The 20,528-nt window shown below is 43.0% G+C and overlaps 1 protein-coding gene across 5 annotated transcripts in view; it reads left to right on the top strand.

The window, feature by feature from the left end:
• The window catches only part of LOC140388482 (inter-alpha-trypsin inhibitor heavy chain H3-like), a 66,001-nt gene extending 45,837 nt beyond the window's left edge, over window positions 1-20,164 (top strand). For 2 of the 5 annotated variants that reach the window (XM_072472750.1, XM_072472753.1), the window contains 9 exons: window positions 599-753; window positions 3,897-4,049; window positions 4,416-4,568; window positions 9,722-9,745; window positions 11,165-11,278; window positions 14,691-14,892; window positions 16,238-16,410; window positions 19,774-19,885; window positions 19,982-20,164. In XM_072472750.1, the coding sequence (XP_072328851.1) occupies window positions 599-753; window positions 3,897-4,049; window positions 4,416-4,568; window positions 9,722-9,745; window positions 11,165-11,278; window positions 14,691-14,892; window positions 16,238-16,410; window positions 19,774-19,885; window positions 19,982-20,120 (1,225 nt within the window). In that variant the 3' untranslated portion in view covers window positions 20,121-20,164. The remainder of the gene's footprint in view (window positions 1-598; window positions 754-3,896; window positions 4,050-4,415; window positions 4,569-9,721; window positions 9,746-11,164; window positions 11,279-14,690; window positions 14,893-16,237; window positions 16,411-19,773; window positions 19,886-19,981) is intronic. The other 3 variants (XM_072472751.1, XM_072472754.1, XM_072472752.1) reach the window with 3 other exon arrangements.
• The last annotated feature ends 364 nt before the right edge of the window (window positions 20,165-20,528 follow it).

The raw sequence follows: 20,528 nt of genomic DNA, 5'->3' as shown, positions 1-20,528 counted from the left end.
ATTATGTTAAGACCTGAATTAATGATTCAGAAGCTGACTTCTGACCTTTGCCACCTAGAAACACCACTGCCTCTAAGTTCCCCTCCAAGCACACACCATTCCCGTACCAGCCTCCCCGAACAGGCGCCGGAATGTGGCGACTAGGGGCTTTTCACAGTAACTTCATTGAAGCCTACTCGTGACAATAAGCGATTTTCATTTTCATTTCATTTTCCTGACTTGAAATTATATCGCTCTTCTTATATTGTCACGAGGTCAAAATCCTGGAAATCCTTTCCTAAGTGGACCTCTATTTCAGGGACTGCAAAAGTTCAGAAGGAAGCTCACTACCACCTTCTCAAGAACAATTAGGGAAGGGTAATAAATGCTGGAATGTAAGTGCCACTGGCATAGAGGCACCTACATTCCATGAATGAATGTTTAAAATGTACTTCTATTGCTTTCATCCCCTTGGAGACCATTAACTTTGAAAAAGATATTTGAATTCCCAGTGGCCAACTTGAAGGCACGGCATGACAAGATTTAAAATTTTAAGACTTTTGCTGCAACAAACAGATGAAAATAGTTCATAATCCATGCCACCTGTTCCACACTTCAGAATTTCAGCTACTGGAGGGGAAATGGAAAAACTAACAGACAGAGCCTTGGCACTTTCGCTAAAGTACAGTTTTGTAACGCCACTCACGTCAATGGTTGTGACTAAACCAGAAGAGGAGAAAATGGAGGTGATCATCTTGGCTGATAAACCCATTGGTAACCTTTTTACTTTGTTCCTTTGTTTAACTTACTTTTTGTGGATGTAATCTATATTGTGGTATAGTTTTTGCAGAGGAAATAGTCATTGTAGAATGTATTTTGAGAGTGATCCTCAAAATTACTTTTGGTGATTACCAGCCAGTGCTCTTAGAAGGCTCACATGGTATTCCTCATGCTATTTTAAAACTTCAATCATGAATAATTCAGTATTTGGTTTGTCGTGGTAATTTTTAAACTTGCATATTCTTGCAATATTTGCACTTCCCAGAAATGTAATAATTAACCGGAACAACAGTGCAGAGATCAGTATTTAAAGCAAATATGTTTGATCTTGGGTGGATAGAAAGTTAAAGTAGCATTTACTTGGGGGACAGATTCGATAAGAAATCAATTCCAAATGTATTTACCACCTGAATTGGCAGACAGCGGAGGATTTAGGATGTTTGCTAAACAACTGGGTTTAAGCTCCCACACTGGGCTTCGTCCTTAAGCAGAACTTTCATCCACCAATCTTCTGCTGAAGTGTGCAGCAGCAAGCTGGAGATGTGACACATAAATACGAAAAGGGACCCCTGAACAACCAAACTACACCGCTGTAAAGATGCACTTTCACAGACATCATTAATAAACACAAAAGGTAGTTATTAATAAGAATTGTACAGCATCCTCATTGCTGTAGCTAGCTCCCAAAATGTCCCCACCTAGGAGCCTCTCTTACCATGAGGTGGTTCCACACTCTGAGTCCCAATTGGTCATACAGGCCATGCGACCCTTAGTCTGATGTGTTGCTCTTAAAGGGACAATCACCACAACTGCTCGGGTCTCAGTACAAACCCCTTACCAACTTGTGGAAAGACACAAACAATGCTGCTTATTACCAAGGAGTAACTCCTCTACAGACTGAGTGGTGGACTTATCTCCTTACACTCAATAAATGAGGAGGCTATCACTTGGCTTTGGGGATTTGCTTTCACTAAATAAATAAATATACATGTATTTATATATAAATGTACATAAATATATATTTATATGTATCGAGGGCCGGGTTTAGCTCAGTTGGCTGGGAAGCTGGTTTGTGACGCAGAGCGAGGCCAACGGCGTGGGTTCAATTCCCGTACCAGCTGAGGTTATTCATAAAGGCCCTGCCTTCTCAACTTTGCCTTTCACCTGAGGTGTGGTGATCCTTGGGTTAAATCACCACCAGCCAGCTCTCTCCCTCAAAGGGAAAAACAGCCTATGGTCATGTGGGGCGATGGCGACTTTACTTTTAAATACATGGGAAAGTGCTTCCTCGGTAAGTTGACCAGGTCACTATCACGGATGGTTCATATATGATTTTGCACAACTTCTAAAGAATATTTTTCAATTGAAGGTGCTGACACAGGCACCCAAATAAGGGAGAAAGGCATTGCAAATAGGCTAAAACATTGAGCACACAACTTTAGTGTGACTAATGTATAATCCCTCCGGATATCATAGAATCTCTACAGTGTAGAAGGAGGCCATTCAGCTCATCGAGTCTGCACAACCCTCCGAAAGAGCACCCAACCATACCCACTCCCCCGCCTATCCCCGTAACCCCACCTAACCTTTGGACACTAAGGGCAATTTAGCATGACCAATCCATCTAACCTGCACGTCTTTGGACTGTGGGAGGAAACCGGAGCACCCGGAGGAAACCCGCGCAGACACGGGGAGAACAAAAGGAGAGTAAGGCTATTGGGTCTTCTTGGGAAGAGGCAGTAGTCATGAACTATGTGAAGGGAGGTGGCAGTAGCACTGTGTGTATTATCTCTCACGGTGGCACAGTGTTTAGCACTGCTGCCTCACAGTGCCAGGGACCCAGGTTTGATTCTGACCTTGGGTGACTGTCTTAAATTTGCACATTCTCCCCATGTCTGTGTGGGTTTCCTCCGTGAGAAAGAAACTCTGGCTCAATTTCCTGCACTGGCCAGAGACAGTTTTCATGCATACAAAAGTTCTGTGAAGGTGAAATTTAGCCCCATATATAATTCTGCTGAGGGTCAATCTGTCCTCTTCTGTATTTCGTGAACTAGATTAGGAGAGTTCTCATTGATGCCCTGTCAAATAATTATCCCTCAGCCAACATAAAATATAGATGATCTGGGCTTCATCCCGTTGCTATTTGTGGGGGCTTGCTGTGTGCAAATTGGCTGCCATATTTCCCTACATGACAACTGTGACTACACTTCAAGAAATGCTTCATTGACTGTGAAATGCTTTGCGACACCAGGCATCCAGGTATAAAGGTTGTTACATAAATTCAGGTTCTTCCCTTAATGAAATGGACTGAACGATACAAAATCTTCAACATATGGATTTGTAGGTTACATGTAATGTAACTTGCAATTTGATAGAACTGAAGAATACTTTTAAACTGCTAAATTCAATAAATCTTATTTTAAATTAAATTGGTTCGCTAATGGCGCTATGAAGAGTAATACAAATGAATCTAAGAAGTGTTATGTGAGAGTACCTTTAAGAAACGGGTGTTTAAGAAATGTACCTTTAAGAAATGGGTGTTTAAGAAATGTACCTTTAAGAAATGGGTGTTTATTAGTGATGTCAGAGTGTGGGTGGAGCTGGGCTGTCTGTCAGCACTTTACTTTCATTTTAGGCTGTTTGCTGCAGGGTGTGTTTTAGTTTTGTTTTCAGTGTTGGAGCTGAAGCCAGACCAAGCAGCTGTACTGCTGTTCTCTCTGCCATCAAAAGACTATCTCTTGATCATTTGGTGAATTCAGAATTATAAATGTTTCCAGTAGTGAATGTAAACCTGATGTGCTTCTGTTAAAAGGTGTTTCTTCTGTCTTATGGATGTTGTTTGGGAAGTTATTAAGGATTACTTAGTGTTGTATTCTTTGGGGGTTATATTTGAATTGATGGTTGCTAATATGTTCACTGTATGTTTCAAAAAGGTTAACCTGAGTTCATAGAATAAACATTGCTGTGCTTTAAAATTTACTTTTCCATTACTGCTGTACCACACCTGTAGAGTGGGCTGTGTGCTCCCCATACCACAATCTATTAAAAGTTGTGGGTCAGGTGAACTCCAAATACTCTTTGGGGTTCTCTAAACCCTGGCCCATGACAGAGGACTAACAAATGTTTTTCTGTTCCAGCCAAACCCCAGACAGAGCAGAGTGGAAGACATTCCCCTCGTTTACAAGGTTTTGCTCGATCAGAAAGTTCCCGCACGTTACAAGATTCCTCTACGTCACAAGGTCTCTCAAACGCACGAGAATTGAATCCTAGATTTAGTTTTATATCATCTGGTAAGAGTTAATTTTCAAATAAGAAATGCAGCCAAGCATGTAAATCTGTGAAAAGCAATATTAATTCTTTCAGAAATATAAAATACTGCAGATGCTGGCATCTGAAACAAAACAGAGAATGATGGAAGATTTCAGCAGAACTGACAGCATCTGTGGAGAGAGCAGAGCTAAGGTTTCGAGTCTGGATGATTCTTTGCCTTCCATGTTACTTTTCCATTACTGCTGTACCACACCTGTAGAGTGGGCTGTGTGCTCCCCATACCACAATCTATTAAAAGTTGTGGGTCAGGTGAACTCCAAATACTCTTTGGGGTTCTCTAAACCCTGGCCCATGACAGAGGACTAACAAATGTTTTTCTGTTCCAGCCAAACCCCAGACAGAGCAGAGTGGAAGACATTCCCCTCGTTTACAAGGTTTTGCTCGATCAGAAAGTTCCCGCACGTTACATGATTCCTCTACGTCACAACGTCTCTCAAACGCACGAGAATTGAATCCTAGATTTAGTTTTATATCATCTGGTAAGAGTTAATTTTCAAATAAGAAATGCAGCCAAGCATGTAAATCTGTGAAAAGCAATATTAATTCTTCCAGAAATATAAAATACTGCAGATGCTGGCATCTGAAACAAAACAGAGAATGATGGAAGATTTCAGCAGAACTGACAGCATCTGTGGAGAGAGCAGAGCTAAGGTTTCGAGTCTGGATGATTCTTTGCCTTCCATGTTACTTGAGCATTTAATTACAGAAATATTCAACCTAAACTTTCAATTTGAAGTATATAAAATGTTGTCTTTATTCCTCTGAAAATATTTATAATGTTCATTTATTTCCTAAATCCAGATTATGGCTGGAATTCCCCAGTCATTGAGATTCACTTTTCCTGCCGGCAGCCCAGCCCAGCCAACAGGTATTGTGGCGGCCTGTGGTGGTGGCAGACCAGAGTGTCCCGTCCCATATACGAAATTGAGTATTTTCACAATGTTGGTATATACTAATGTGAAAAAGATCAAAATTGAAAGTCATAAAACAAACAGACAAGGGCAGGTTTCTCCATTAGCCAATGCTGAAATCGGGGCGTGCGATTGGGCGGGACGAGCTCCCGACGCCGAAATTGCGGCAAGCACCGGTTTGCCACCGAATCACGATACTCTGCCTCCTTGAAAAAGGCATCAATGCGATGCAGGCCGTGGATAGTTGAAACACTGTTCGCATGTCACTAATGGGCCCAGCCGTGATTCTCCACCTCCGATGGGTCGAATTCCCGTGTGCTCTCACAAAGCGTGAACCTGGCATGATGGCTGCTGAGAGAGAGAGGGAGTGTACGGACAGTGTCCAGCACCGCCATACTTTGCCGAAAGCCGTGCCGCTGGCCGGGTGCTTCTGCCAGGGCTGGGTGGAGTAGTGAGGGATGTCCAGGAGGTGGGCTGTGGGGTTGGGTGGACAGGTACGCAACACCATTACCGCAGCCGGCAAGGCAGCCATGCAGTTGCGCCTGCCACTGACAGCCCGCTTTAAACCTGGTGCCCTGGGTCATATAGGTGACACCCCCCCCCGGGCACCCCCCGGGTGCCCTCGGCCCTCTGGCCCCAGCCAACCCATCAGCTGTATGTGCCCTCATTGAATGTGGACAGCTAATCATATTTAAATGAGCCATTAGGTACATCTAAATATGCACAGCCCATTTGGACCTGCATTCTCCTGGCGTCCGTGAGTCATCGGTCACACTGGCGAGGCCTCACTCAGGTGCAGATTAGAACTGGCCTCCATAAGCAGAAATCAGGCATGATGGCCACGCGGGGGGGCTCGGAGGCTATTGAGCCCCCCGGGTGGTCGTGGACAGGACAGAGCAGTGCCCTGGCAGTGTCCCTTGCACTTGGGCAGTGCCAACCTAGCACCCTGACAGTGCCAGGGTGACACTGCAGGGGTACCAGGTCAGCAGTGCCTGGATGCTATGTTGGTAGTGTTCGGGTTCCAGGGGCACTGCCAAGGAGCAGGGTCTGGGGGGCCATGCCAATGAAAGGAGGGGTGAAGGGGGTATGAAGGGTGAGGAGGTAAAGGAGAGCTTGAAAGGAGGGGACTAAAAGGGGGTGACCCTAAAGGTAGGGGGGGCTTGGAGGGGTGGGCAATGCCCCAGTGTCCTCAAGGATGTATGGATTTGCCTTGATGATGGGGGTGAGCCTCACTGTTAGTAATGGGGAGTGAAGTTATCCCTCGGGGGTCGGGAATTGGGGTGTTGCCCATGTCTGCGGGGGGTTGCAATGTCTGTGGGTAGGTGGGTGTGGGGACCCTCAACCTCACTTTGAGATTGGGGCATCCTTTAAAAAGAGTGCCCTTATCTCTGAGGAGCCAGCCTTGTCAGCATGTTTTGTTCCCCACCACAGAAAAAATTCCAAGCGTGGGATTTACCGGTTAGAAGTTTCTCGAGCTTCAAAAAAATGGTTACATGTGGGGGAATACCAGTCTGGATCACATCAAAAAAGCCGGCCAAAATGACACTTCTTCATTTTTGGGGTGAATTACGCCCCAGGTATTTACCTCTTTTGTTGCCATTAGTTCAGAATCACTACGTTTCACCTTTCAAACAGCTTTCTATATCTCAGATCAACATCACCATCTCTTAAAAAACCTCCAAGTTCAAACATCAGTTTGTACATGTAACATAGATCAAAGAAACATTTGTTCAGAACACCACGCAGAAAATATGGAATTAACTAAATTTTAATCATATCCCATTGTAATCATCTGCATGGAAATGCTATCAAAAGGATGGTCAGACATTCTACTTCAAAAATTAAATAAAAAGAGCTAGTCAGGAATTCATTTACATTTCTAACCGTTTGCGAGTTATTGCTGAGTAAGTGTTGCTTTATCGCACATCCCATTACTTTGTTGATGATTGAGAATAGATTTTTTTTTTAAATAAAAAATGTAGAGTACCCAATTTTTTTTTTCCCAATTAAGTGGCAATTTAGTGTGGCCAATCCACCTAATCAGCACATCTTTGGGTTGTGGGGGTGAAACCCACGCAGACACGGGGAGAATATGCAAACTCCACACGGACAGTGACCCAGGGCCAAGATTCGAACCCGGGTCTTCAGCGCCGTAGTCCCGGTGCTAACCACTGCGCCACCGTGCTGCCCTTGATTGAGAATAGATTGAAGGTGGTTGGCTGGATTGGATTTGTTACGACCCCTAAGTTTCAGATGCTACATTGTATCAGATTCCCCTCCTACACCTTTGAACACAAATTCCCCAGGTGATTAGGGGGTGGAGCTTCCTCCCAATTGGAGGAACCCCCCACAGGATATAAACCACGACCTGGGAGCAGGTAGGGGAAAAGGCGTGGAGTGGAGTGGAGTGGTACAAATAAAGTAGTTTAGCATTGAATCAGATATTGGACTATGTGACATCAGGATAGAGTGTAATCACAGCCTCCCAGCACATGCTTGGGTTCAGGTGGGGGTATCCTTCTCAAGAAGGCACACAGCGTGGCGTACAGCATTCCTTAGCTAATCAGCTGAGGGCACCCATAGCGTTGTTGGAGGGGACATGATGGTTGTCATAGATCTTCAGTTGAGCCATGGTGTATGTTGAGAACAATCAATCTTTCTGACTGATACAATCTCCATGCTCATCAATCAAGTAGACTTGTTTTTCGCACATTATTACACATCATTTCTTGTGCTTATTCCCTTTCACTCTGTAAATTCAAATATATTTGTTGGGTTTTGATGGTGATGTTGATTTTTCTTCCAAAGATCAAGTTTATCTTCAGTGAAACATTTTATTCATGTTTGTGCTTTGGAATTGCCCAACACTTTGTGTAGCCACTATTTAGGAAAAGTTGCTCGATGGCCTTCAGCATAGCTCTAGTTTGATTTGTTGACACACACTGATGCAACATTAACAAATATGTTGATGGATTAATGATTGAATTTGACCAGTTGCTAATCATTCTCCAAAACACAGTAACCCTGCTGATAAACAAACTTGCAGTTAGACACAATTTCTGTAAAATACAGCTTGAAGTTCTGGTCACAGATACTTGTCAGGTTGCATACAGAAATGGATGCTTGCAAAATGTTATAATATTTCTAAATGTAGAATTTAATTCTAATAGTTTTAATATGGGTAAATTGAATAACAACAGCTTGTTTTAATTGGAACATTACATAATCCATTTTAGGCATGTATTATACACTGACTTGCATAAAAATGTACTTAATTCCAGTATTTCCTCAGAGTGTCAACAGGCTTATTCATGAGACAAAATTTTGTTAACTGGCTTACAGCACTAAGCAGTTAGAAAATTATGTTCTAAGATCATACTTTATATTTGTAAATATGTTAATAGTTATAATGAATAGTCCCGTATGAACTCCTTGAAAAGTCTAATTGATTCGTGGCTCCAAATTAAGCATACACCCAATTGATAACTCATTATAACATTATGCCAGCACTAAGCGATTCTGAGATGCCCTAGAGTTGGTATTATACACAGTTAACAGTTGCAAGCAGAAACAAACTGTTGGCCTAAGTTGCCCTCCTATCCATGGTATTCCCATTATGCATTTCTAATAGATCTGGATTCCATTTGTTGGCAAATAAAGGGCTAGTTAATGGTTTACACCCTTGGCTAGTCTCAAAGTAACCATCTTTTACTTAATAGCTGAATGCCCGTTGTACTTCATTTGTGATATGGCACTGGAACTGAGAGGTGATAACTGACAGGAAAGACTGAAGAGGCTGGGCACACTTCTCTCAAAAAGGTACTGCGATGGTGACCCCCCAAAAATATTTACACAAATGAAAGCACATTTAACATTCTAACCACACCTTTGGTAAAGATGATTCTTCCTAATTCCCTAATGGATTTATTAGTGACTACCATACAGCCTCTATTTTTGGCCTTCCCCCACAAGAGGAAACATTTTGTCCATGTTTACCCTATCACACCCTTTCATTTGTGTAAATATTTTTTTTGGGTCACCATCTCGGCATTACCTTTTTGAGAGAAGTGTGTCCCAGCCTCTTCAGTCTTTCCTGTCAGTTATCACCTCTCAGTTCCAGTCCCATATCACAAATGAAGTACAACGGTGACACATTGCTGCCTCACGGCGCCGAGGTCCCAGGTTCGATCCCGGCTCTGGGTCACTGTCCATGTGGAGTTTACACATTCTCCCTGTGTTTGCGTGGGTTTCGCCCCCACAACCCAAAGATGTGCAGGGTAGGTGGATTGGCCACGCTAAATTGCCCCTTAATTGGAAAAAATGAATTGGGTACTCTAAATTGAAAAAAAATCAAATGAAGTACAACATTGGGGTTTTTATGTTAAGAAAATAATCTTTTAGGGTCCTAATGTCTCATGGCAGCCTTTAAAGAGTAACAAATCACAGCAACAGCGCTACATTAAGAAAATGATTTTGAAATAATGCTGCTACCTCATTACCATTACCACAAAATTGAAGCTTGATATTTTTTCTAAAATAGTACTTTCATTTAATGAGTTTAAGTAATCAACTTGAATGAAGAAAGTGAAATTTGAGTGATTATCTTTGCTATCTGAGTCTCATAATTAGATTTCTGCTTCATAATTCACTGAAAATGTGCAATACCTAATTCACTCAATGTAATTTTATTGAACAACATAAATTTTCTGTTTATTTCTAAGCAGCTGCCCGGAAAATAATTAGTGGTAAGTTGGTCATGTTTCTTTCTATCAAATAGATAATTAGACAGTGCACACCAAGTTATTTCCAAATTTATTTAAAAGCTTAATTTTTTGACGACATTCACATTTCTGACCACTTCTAATAATTCCCACTATGTCTTCCCTCCCCTTTATAAATTATGTTTGGGCTAGAGAAGGGTAGACATGTTACTTCGCTGTTCAGATATTCTGGACTGGATGTTAATTGAGAGATGGGGAGGGAGGAGTGGATTGCTTTGAGGTCTGGAATCCTGGAAGAGTGGGCGTCCTAAAGCTGGCAGGACATGATTAAAAATTAATATCTGTTTTGCAGGCGCAGCCTTCCAGATTGAGAGGTTGTCTGTCAAAAAGGGGATGTCTTTAGTGCCTGGCCAAAGACTGGATTGGAAGAGGAAGTGATTGGAAAGGTGGAGGGATGGATGCCAGGGGCAGAAGTTCGAAGGATAGATGTAAATGTAAAATAAATGTCCAGAAAGGCTTTGAGTAAGGTAGATCAGAGGCCAGAGTAGAGACGAGATTGGAGACCAGAAAGATGATCAATGGCCAGGGTTGGGTGGGGAATCTCAAAGGCCTTATGGAAAGGATCCAAAAAGTCCACGGAATTGGTGCAGAGATTTGAAGAGTACGGTGGCCTTGTGGAGGAGGTAGAGTAGAGGGTGGGTGCATCTGATCAAGGTGGGGATGGTCAGTAAAACAGGTAAACTGGATCTAGCAAGTAAAAAGAAAGGGCACTTATCGCCTAGATTCTGCAGTCCTCATCTCCCTTTGGCTGCCAGGTTTCCCAATGGCCAAAAAGCTCTGCCAACTGGGTTAAATTTAAAATTGTGATAAAGTATGAGGCAATCAGCCTCATTACAATGCTCACATTGACAACCCAGCAATCCACCATCCCATCTCCATTGAAACCAGAAGTTGTGGTCATGATTCAGATTTTTTACATTTTATCATTCCACTCACCCAAATATTTCCCCATCAAATGTTTTCAATCCTTCTCCCTTAAGCTGAAAATTCACCCTGCAGAGGATCATGTAGGATAAAATATATCTATATTCAGAATGGTTTGAATCTTTGTTTGGTGGCAAGGCCATTGACTGCAGACAGATTTAAAAATACTTGTGCGGTGACAGGAAATCAAATAGTATGCATTGAAAAATCCTTACGGGAATATTTAAAAATGAAAATTAGTTTGCGAACATCATTTAAATGTTTATGAGAAAAATGAACACGAAACAATGTTTTATGTAGTTAATGTAACAAATCGAATAAAGTTTACTACTTTTTCATTGCATGGTGTTTATTGATATCTGATATCAGCAAATGTAACACCTGTTCTTCTGTTAAAATATAAATATTATTCAATTATGACAATTACTCAAGATTTCTTAATTTTACATTTTTTCAAAGTTGATGGAGATCCACACTTTATTATCCAACTGCCAAGGCAATCTGATGCCATCTGTTTCAACATTGGTGGAAAACCAGGTTCGATAGTAAATCTTGTCTTAGATCCATACACAGGTAATATATTACTTCATATATCCATTATGGTGTTGTTTTTAAGTTGAGCACTAGAACAGGACACAACAATAAGATAGTATTGCATTTTTCATAATAATGAAAATAACTAGCGCACATTTATGTAGTGCCTTTTGCTAAGATTCCAGTAACTGGACTGGAAGATGCCAGAATGGAATCCTGGCTCAAGGGCCTGTAATTTTTCTGCTCCACTTTTCATAGTAAATCCAGTCTTGGATTTTACACCAACTCCTTTAGGATTTCTTTGTGTTGACTGCTGTGCAAACTGCTGACAATTGCTTTAACTGTCGATTTCCAAGATATATTAAAATGGCATCAGACATTTATTTTATCTTTGAAGGCCAATGTCCCACTTTAAATCTGGTTGCTACAATTGTCTCTTTAACTCAGAACGCTTTGTTTACTCTTATTTGAATTCCTCTGAAAAATACCTTGATCTCTGTTCACTTAACTCCAGACTTGTTAGGCAGTCTTTCTGTCCAAATTCCCTGGTTATCTGGACTGTATCTTGATTCTTAGGAAGCCTGCCTACTTTCAACTCCCTTGCCCTCTCCAGCTTCTCCTGGCATAATTGAGGGCTATTCACTCCTCAATGATCTCGCTGCAACTGCTCTCAAATTATCTAAATTCAAAATTAAATTTGTTTTATCTTGCTAGGGCCTCCAGCTGCTAAGCAATGGCCACATGCTTATGCTTTTGATTTATTTTTCACACCATAGCACTCTTTAAGCACAATAGAAACACAGCTGGAATCTAACTATAGGTTTTACCCTTGCAGGTACAGAAACATTAAAATCACTTACAACTATACCTTGGGCTTGATTCTCCAGTCCCGTAGCCATGTGTTTCTTGGCAGTGTGCCATTCACTGGTGGCGGGATTCTATACTCTCCCTGCTTGTCAATGGGATTTCCCATTGAAGCCGCCCCACACCGCTGGGAAACACTTGGGCAGGGGTGCGCTGCCGATGGAAAAAGAGAATCCCAAAGGCTGGAGAATTCTGACCTTCATTTCTAAAGTTTACCAATACAAACATAAATCTCTTAAAACTATCTTTATTTTCCTCATACTTTCGCATCCAATGATGTTGCAAAGTACATCATGGCAGTTATTTGATTTTTTGATGTAGTCACTAATTTAGGCAAATGATAAAAATGTTTATTGTCACAAGTAGGCTTACATTAACACTGCAATGAACTTACTGTGAAAAGCTCCTCGACACCACATTCCAGCGCCAGTCCAGGTACACTGAGGGAGAATTCAGAATGTCCAAATTACCTAACAGCACATCTTTCAGGATTTGTGGGAAGAAACCAGAGGACCCGGAGGAAACCCACACAGACACGAGGAGAACGTGCAGACTCAGCACAGACAGTGACCCACGCCTGGGACCCTGGTGCTATGAAGCAACAGTGCTAACCACTGTGCTACCGTGCTGCCCTAATATAGTAGCCTATTTCCACACAGCAATGTCCCACACGCAACAGTGAGAAAACCTTTAATGAAATGAGAGGTAAAAATAGCCAGGGCACCTGCAAAGATTCTTTGCTTTTGTTTGAAGACTGCCATGGAAGTTTTTTTGCTTCCACTTGAACAGTCAGACTTTCTGCCACATTTAATATGAACATCCTGGTATCACTGCAAAAATTTAAGTGAGACAATAGAAGTTTCTTCAAAGTTCTGTAAAACAAAATGAATCTTTATTATTCAGTAAAAATTGTGGAATTTTTTTTGTCCTTACTTATTGCACAAAAGCATGGCACTGTAAAATATTTTTCTTATCAAGTTCTCTTGTGCAACACAAAATCAAATTGTTTTGTAGCTAATATGTATTTATAGATGATCATCTATTTATCGTACAATTTAGCCACTGGTTTTTACATTCCATTATAATGATTCAGAAGCATCCTTTAGTGACATTACAGGTTGACTCAGAACTTATTCACAAAGAATTGGTGGCAATTAATTGCAGCACTACAAGTTGATCTCCCAGTTTTGCTGCTGGGAGTGAGAGAATTTCTGTTCTTTCGTATCTGTCTCTGTTGACTTCACATTGCTGTTTTATCCCCCTCTCTCTCCCTCTCTTTCCTTTTTCATTCTCTGTGTTTTTCTCTTCTTTTCAGCTTGTCTCACATCATCATCTGCATTTGTGTTTCCTCACTGTACTTTTGTTTTGGCTGGACAACACAAAGAAAGCCACCAATGAGCACATATCACATCACATGTGGGGAGGTGGTGGCGTAATGGTATTGTCACTGGACTAGTAATCCAGACACTCAGGGTAATGCTCCGGGGACCCAGTTTCGTATCCCGCCATGGCAGATGGTGGAATTTGAATTCAGTAAAATAATCTGGAATTAAAAGTCTAATGATGACCATGAAACGATTGTCATAAAAGCCCTTCTGCTTCACTAATGTCTTTTAGAGAAGGAAGTCTGTTGTCCTTACCTGGTGTGCCCTTCATGGGATTCGATTTATTTATTGTCATGTGTACCGAGGTGCAGTGAAAAGTATTTTTCTGCGAGCAGCTCAACAGGTCATTTAGTACATGAAAATAAAAGAAAATACATAATAGGGCAACACAAGGTCCACAATGTAAATCGGATGTAGTATTAATCAGGTCAGTCCATAAGAAGGTCGTTTAGGAGCCTGGTAACAGCGGGGAAGAAGCTATTTTTGAATCTGTTCGGACGTGTTCTCAGACTTTTGTCTCTCCTGCATGGTGGAAGAAGTTGGAAGAGTGAGTAAGCCTGGTGGGAGGGGTCTTTGATTCTGCTGCCCGCTTTCCCAAGGCAGCCGGAGGTGTAGATAGAGTCAATGGTTTGTGTGATGGACTGGGCTGTGTTCACGACTCTCTGAAGTTTTTTGCGGTCTAGGGCCGAGCAGTTGCCATGTCAGGCTGTGATGCAACCAGATAGGATGCTTTCTATGGTGCATCTGTAAAAGTTGGTAAGAGTCAATGAGGACATGCCGAATTTCCTTAGTTTCCTGAAGAAGTATCGGCGCTGTTGTGCTTTCTTGGTGGTAGCGTCGAAGTGGGTGGACCATGTGGGTACAGATCCACAGCAATGTGGTTGATTCTTAAAATGCCACTCAGTTCAAGGACAAATAGGGATGGGCAACAATTCCCATGCTTATCCTCCCAGCTTATTTCCCCATTTCCCACTTTATGCACTTATGCTTTGTATCTTTACTATTTTCCATACTGTTTCCATCCTGTTTCATTCCCCCATCTGACTTTTCCCCCTGTCATCGACTTGTCAGGCGATGCAGTCTAAATAATACCATAAATTTAGCCTATTAATAATTATTAATCATTCACCAAATGTTTTATCTGTACTTGTGGTTTTATTGTTTTTAAGTCATTTTCAATGTATTTTGTTCAAAAACAATAGGCATAAAAGTAAATGGACAATTAATAGGAGACAAGAAAACAGAAAACAACCAGAAATTAAATACGTATTTTGGAAAGTTTGGGCTTGAAAACAGGAAAACAAACATGAAAATAACAGTGACAACTGAAATGATCACCATTTATTACAGTGAAGAAAACATTATTCTCCCCTGGTCAACCACAGCAACATTAACATATGAGAGGTATCGGCTGCAATAATAAACTTCCAGTTGTTTGCATTTCAGAATAAATAGCAGGAGAAACTCAAAACGGTCTTCGAGCTGGTGCAAAGCACGCGCGGGTCACCCTACCCATGGCGCCCGGCGCGATCTGGATCACACCCTTGTTGGGCATGATCCAGATAATCATGCTTAAATGAGCCAATAGACTCATCTAATTATGCGTGGCCTATTTGAGGTCGCATTCTCCTTGCGCCGGGGAGTTACCGGCAACACTGGCGAGGCCTCACCTGGGCAGACATTAGTGCTGGTCTTCACAAGCGGATAACCGGAGCGAAGACCACTCTGGGGGCACAAAGACCATTGGAGCCCCCTGGATGGTCACGGGCAGGACAGGGTGCCAGGTTGGCACTGGCAGAATGTAGGGCTGTGCTAGGGTGCCAGGTTGGCACTGCCGAGGTCAGGTAGTGCCAAGGGGTGGGGCCTGAGGATCATGTCCATGAAAGAGGGGTGAAGGGTGGGTATGACGGGTGGGGTAGGGGGATAAAGGAGGATCCTGAAAGGGGTGGCACTGAAAATGGGTGCCCTAAAGATGGGGGGCCCTCAGTGACCCCATAGCGATGTAGGCTCACTTGAGGGGTGGGGAGGGGGGTGTTGCCCTGATGCCCACAAGGATGGGTGGGTGTGGGGCACGGCCACCCTAATGCCTGGGTGGTGGAGGGTGGGGCTCTCGCTAGCTTTTACTGATGGGGGAAGGTTGCCCCTCGGGCTTCGAGGGTTGGGGGTGTTGCCCATGTCGGGGGGGGGGGGGGGCTGTCACATTGTCTATGGCTAGGGAGTGTGGGGTGCCCTCAAGCTCTCTTTGAGATTGGAGCACCCTTTCAAAATGGCACCCTGATCTCTGAAGAGCTGGTCTGGTGGTGAGTTTAGTTCCCCATTGCAGTGTGGGGTTGACCGGTGAGAAACTCCAATCCAAAAAAAATGACTAAGTGTGAGTCTGCATTGCACCAGGACTTGCTCGCACCAAAAAAGCCATAAAGGCCAGTGGGAAACACTACGCCAACCCACTTAAAATGGCACTTTGTCATTTTTTTGGGTGAATTGGGAGATTGAATTCCTGTCGTCTTAAAGTGACGACATCATGAGTTTATATTTCAGCGGCAATGACCTCAAATGGTCCAGTACTAGCGAGAGCGAAATGCAGCACATGTATCGGAAAATAACACCATCATAATTTCAATATACGTAATTTCATCTAAAACCTCTGATGACAAACTGCTCGAGATTATATTCTTGTAATCATTCATTTTTACTTTGCTTTTATAAAGAGTTGATTAGAATTGAACACGTAAAAATAATCTCTACCTAGCTTCTCAGTCTCCATGATGCAAGAAAAAAACCTCACAGTAACGATGGGCGATGGTGCGACGTTTGTTATTGTATTGCATCGGGTCTGGAAACATCACCCTCTGCACAGAGACTTTCTGGGATTTTATACACTCGACAGCCACAGGCTCTCAAATAGGACCCATGGACTACTTGGTATGTAGAGTATTCATTTTATTACCTACACTGGTTTTGCATTTATGCAGCATCGCAGGATGCCCAAAGCACTTCATAACCAATTAACTACTTTTGAAACCTAGTCATTGTTGTAATACAGGGAAAGGTCGTAGAGATATGCACAGAGCAACATCCCACAAATGGAAATTACATAAATGGCTGTTTTATTGATATTTATTGTGGATAAATATTATACAGGACACTGGGTGGACTTGCCCTGTTCTTCTTTGAATAGTGCCATCTAATAAATGGCAAGCGACATTCACACCACACAGGTTTCTGGAGGCGACCATTACAGACCATTAATCCTCTCCCCCTGATTTAAAATAGCATCACCATCGCTGAATCCCCCACTGTCCATATCCTGGGTGCTACCATTGTCCAGAAAATTAACTGAACCAGCCATATAAATACTGACGCTAGATGAATTGATCAGAGGCTGGGGGATGTCAGAGGTAGGTTCTTTACCCAGAGAGTAGTGGGGGCATGGAATGCACTACCTGTGGAAGTAGTTGAGTCGGAAACATTAGGGACCTTCAAGCAGCTATTGGATAGGTACATGGATTACGGTAAAATTATATAGTGTAGATTTATTTGTTCTTAAGGGCAGCACGGTAGCATTGTGGATAGCACAATTGCTTCACAGCTCCAGGGTCCCAGGTTTGATTCCGGCTTGGGTCACTGTCTGTGTGGAGTCTGCACATTCTCCCCGTGTCTGCGTGGGTTTCCTCCGGGTGCTCTGGTTTCCTCCCACAGTCCAAAGATGTGCAGGTTAGATGGATTGGCCATGATAAATTGCCCTTAGTGTCCAAAATTGCCCTTAGTGTTGGGTGGAGGTGTTGACTATGGGTAGGGTGCTCTTTCCAAGAGCCGGTGCAGACTCAATGGGCCGAATGGCCTCCTTCTGCACTGTAAATTCAATAATAATCTATGATTAATCTAGGACAAAGGTTCGGCACAACATCGTGGGCCGAAGGGCCTGTTCTGTGCTGTATTTTTCTATGTTCTATGTTATGCAGTGAGTAACTTGCCATCATTCCCACCATCTACAAAGCACAAGTTAGGAGTGTGAAGGAATATTCCTCACCTGGATGACTGCAGCTCCAACAACACTCCAGAAGCTTGATACCATCCAGGACAAAGCAGCCCGCTTGATTGACAGCCCTTCTACCACCTTAAACATTCATGCTCTCCATCATTGGCTCACAGTGACAGCAGCATGTACCAAAGACACGATGCATTGTTGCAACTCGACAAGACTCATTCAACAGCAACCCGAGGCCTCTATCACCTAGAAGACCAAAGGCAGCAGATGCCAGAGATCATCAGCACCTGCAAGATCCCGATCCAAGCCACACACCATTCTGACTTGGGACTGTATCACCCCTCCTTTGCCATTGCTGTCAAAATCCAGGATCTTCCTTCCTTACAACACTGTGGGTGTTTTTCTACACCATATAAACTGTAGCAATTCAAGGAGGTGGCTCATCACTACCTTCTCAAGAGCAATTAGGGTTGGGAAACAAATGCTGACTTGTCAGCAATGCCCATGTTCCATGAACAAATAGAAATGAGCATATGATCTCAGTTTAACATATAATCTAAAAGGATGGCATTTCCCCTGCAGTGGGTTTACTGGTGGGTGCAGGAGACAATGTGGCAGGAGCTCAAAAATAAGGTTTCACCCTGTCAGAAAATGATGGCAGGAACATCCGCTCCCTTCTGCCATGGCAGGCTGCAATTCCTGCTAGAGGCTGGCGTGAAACCAATTTGCATCCCACTAATGGGATGACGATGAAGGCCCAACTGGAATCGCCCCCCCCCCCCCCCCACACACACACACACTGTGTCGCCAACAGAAAATCAGACCGGTCCAATACACTATTGGACCAAAGTGGCATGTACATATTAGTACTTACCTGAAGAAGGCCTGGTGATGCTTCCGGAGGTCGGGATGGAAGCCTCCAGTGACCGTGGACCCTGAAATGTATAGCAGTTGGTGAGGGGGCTATCTGTCAGCTATATCTTCCAGCTTCAGGATGTTCCTGGAGGTCCACCTTCTTTCTTCAGGAGGTCCATCTTCTATCTTCAACGGTGGATCAGTGATGTCTGGACGCCTTTTAGAAATGGTGCTTGGATATGATGGCAAGGCAAACCCCGCCAATGTGAAATGTTGCAAAAACCCCCCCCAAATGCATATTTCATGACGCTGGGTCATGCTATATGGCACAAATTCCCACTGGCCTCCATGGTGGTAAATAGATTCCATCCCTGCCTCATGTGGGATTTAGTCCTGGAAAGGAAAATTCTGTCCCTCACTTTATCAGTGCAGCTCTCGCAATACTGCACTGAAATGTCCATCAAGATTACATGCTCAGATCTCAGGATTGGGTCTTGAACCCATGACCTTCTTATTCAGAGATAATTGCTAATACTTAACAAAGATTTATACCAGCTGGAACTCAGTTTGCATTTTGTAGTGCGTGTATTTCACATTTCTTATTGTACTGTGAGACAGAATATTACCTTCTTTCCACGGGCGTGTTAGTAGGTGGGGTGACTGTAAAATGTAGTGGATGGCCTTCCCACTGGGCACATTGTAACCATGCCACACTTTACCCTTGCACAGGCAAAATCTAGATAGGCCTGCCCACCCTTACCCCAGTTGAGGCCCTAAATGGCCAATTATTGAACACTCATAAGGATCCTTTCTCACCCAGCCTCAATTTTGAGGCTGGCAGGAGGAGTTCAGGGACAGGAGGGAAGCCCAAAATGAACCATGTTCAGGTCTTGGGCAAGAAGTGGTGGGGGAGCCTCCAGCAGCAACCACCTTTTAACATTGGGTTTCCCCCCACCCCCAAGGTGCAGTGCCTGTGGTCCTCTTACCCCCCCCATCCCCACTCTAGCCTCTCCACCAATACCTCCTGCTCTCCTCTGACCACTCCCCTGGGCCTCACTTCTCCTCCTTACCCTGAGACCCCTACATTTACCTCTTCCTGTACTGTTAGGATTTAAACCCTGGGACCGCTTGCAATCCCAGTTCTGATTACTGCAGCTTCTGGCACTGCAGGGATGAGCGAGATTATAGTCCAACTAGATTGGCTGTTAGCTCTCTGAGGTGGGGCTTCCTCCCGGTGAGGGGTGGAAGGCCCACTTCCAACCAATTAAAGCTTGTTCGAGGGTTAAATAGCTGCAAGGCTGGAGGTAACAGTGGGGAAATCTTCTTCACCCACTCTTCAGAAGGTGGGAAGGGAAACCCTACCATTCTAAAAATCCTGGCCGTGATGTATTTGTGAAATTCAAATTTTTAGCAGGAGCTGATTTTATTTGATATTCACACAGGTCAATTTTACCATGATCTTGATTATAAGGTCTATAACATTCGCCCTGGATCAGACCCAGAAAAAACAGATGCTACAATGGTTGTAAAGGGTCGCAATCTCATAGTAACAAGGTAAAGGTTTCAATTATGGGTAAACCTACATATCTCAGAATATTTTAAATGATATTTTTAGAAATGATAATGTTTTACTTGTATTTTTCTTATTAGAGGATGGCAGAAAGATTATCGACTGGATCCGAAGCAGGTGTCCAATATTTCATGTTGGTTTGTTCACAACAATGGAAAAGGATTTATTGATGGAACTTACACTGACTACGTTGTTTCCTCTTTATTTGACTCAACATAGCCACAACATTTGGCCAGTTTAATAAAGACAGTGAAACTCTGGAATTGCAGTTTTTATGTTATTCATACATTTTCATACAGATCGCATCAAAACATTGTCAAGGGCTTCACAGAACAATTTAAGTTTGAAGTCCAGTGACTGATGTTATGTAAGAAAGCAAAAGCCACTGCTTTTCAATTACACTGTGCAATCCTGAACAGCCACCTGAATAGAAAGATGCGACCTTGAAACATACAAACATATGGAAAAGCCCGAATGGAAAAGATGGTTTGTTTATCTAACCTATCACTATTAATCATTTCCTATCCATGTATTCTGGGTCCATGTTGTCACTTGCGAGAGGCATTAAAAAACCCCAGATAAATCCGAGCAATTGTCGCGACAATATATCTGGACGGTTTTTCTCTG

This window comes from Scyliorhinus torazame, chromosome 13, assembly GCF_047496885.1.
Source record: "Scyliorhinus torazame isolate Kashiwa2021f chromosome 13, sScyTor2.1, whole genome shotgun sequence".
Lineage (NCBI taxonomy): Eukaryota > Metazoa > Chordata > Chondrichthyes > Carcharhiniformes > Scyliorhinidae > Scyliorhinus > Scyliorhinus torazame.
Note: the sequence above shows the minus strand (reverse complement) of the source record. Positions and strands in the feature narration are given on the sequence as shown.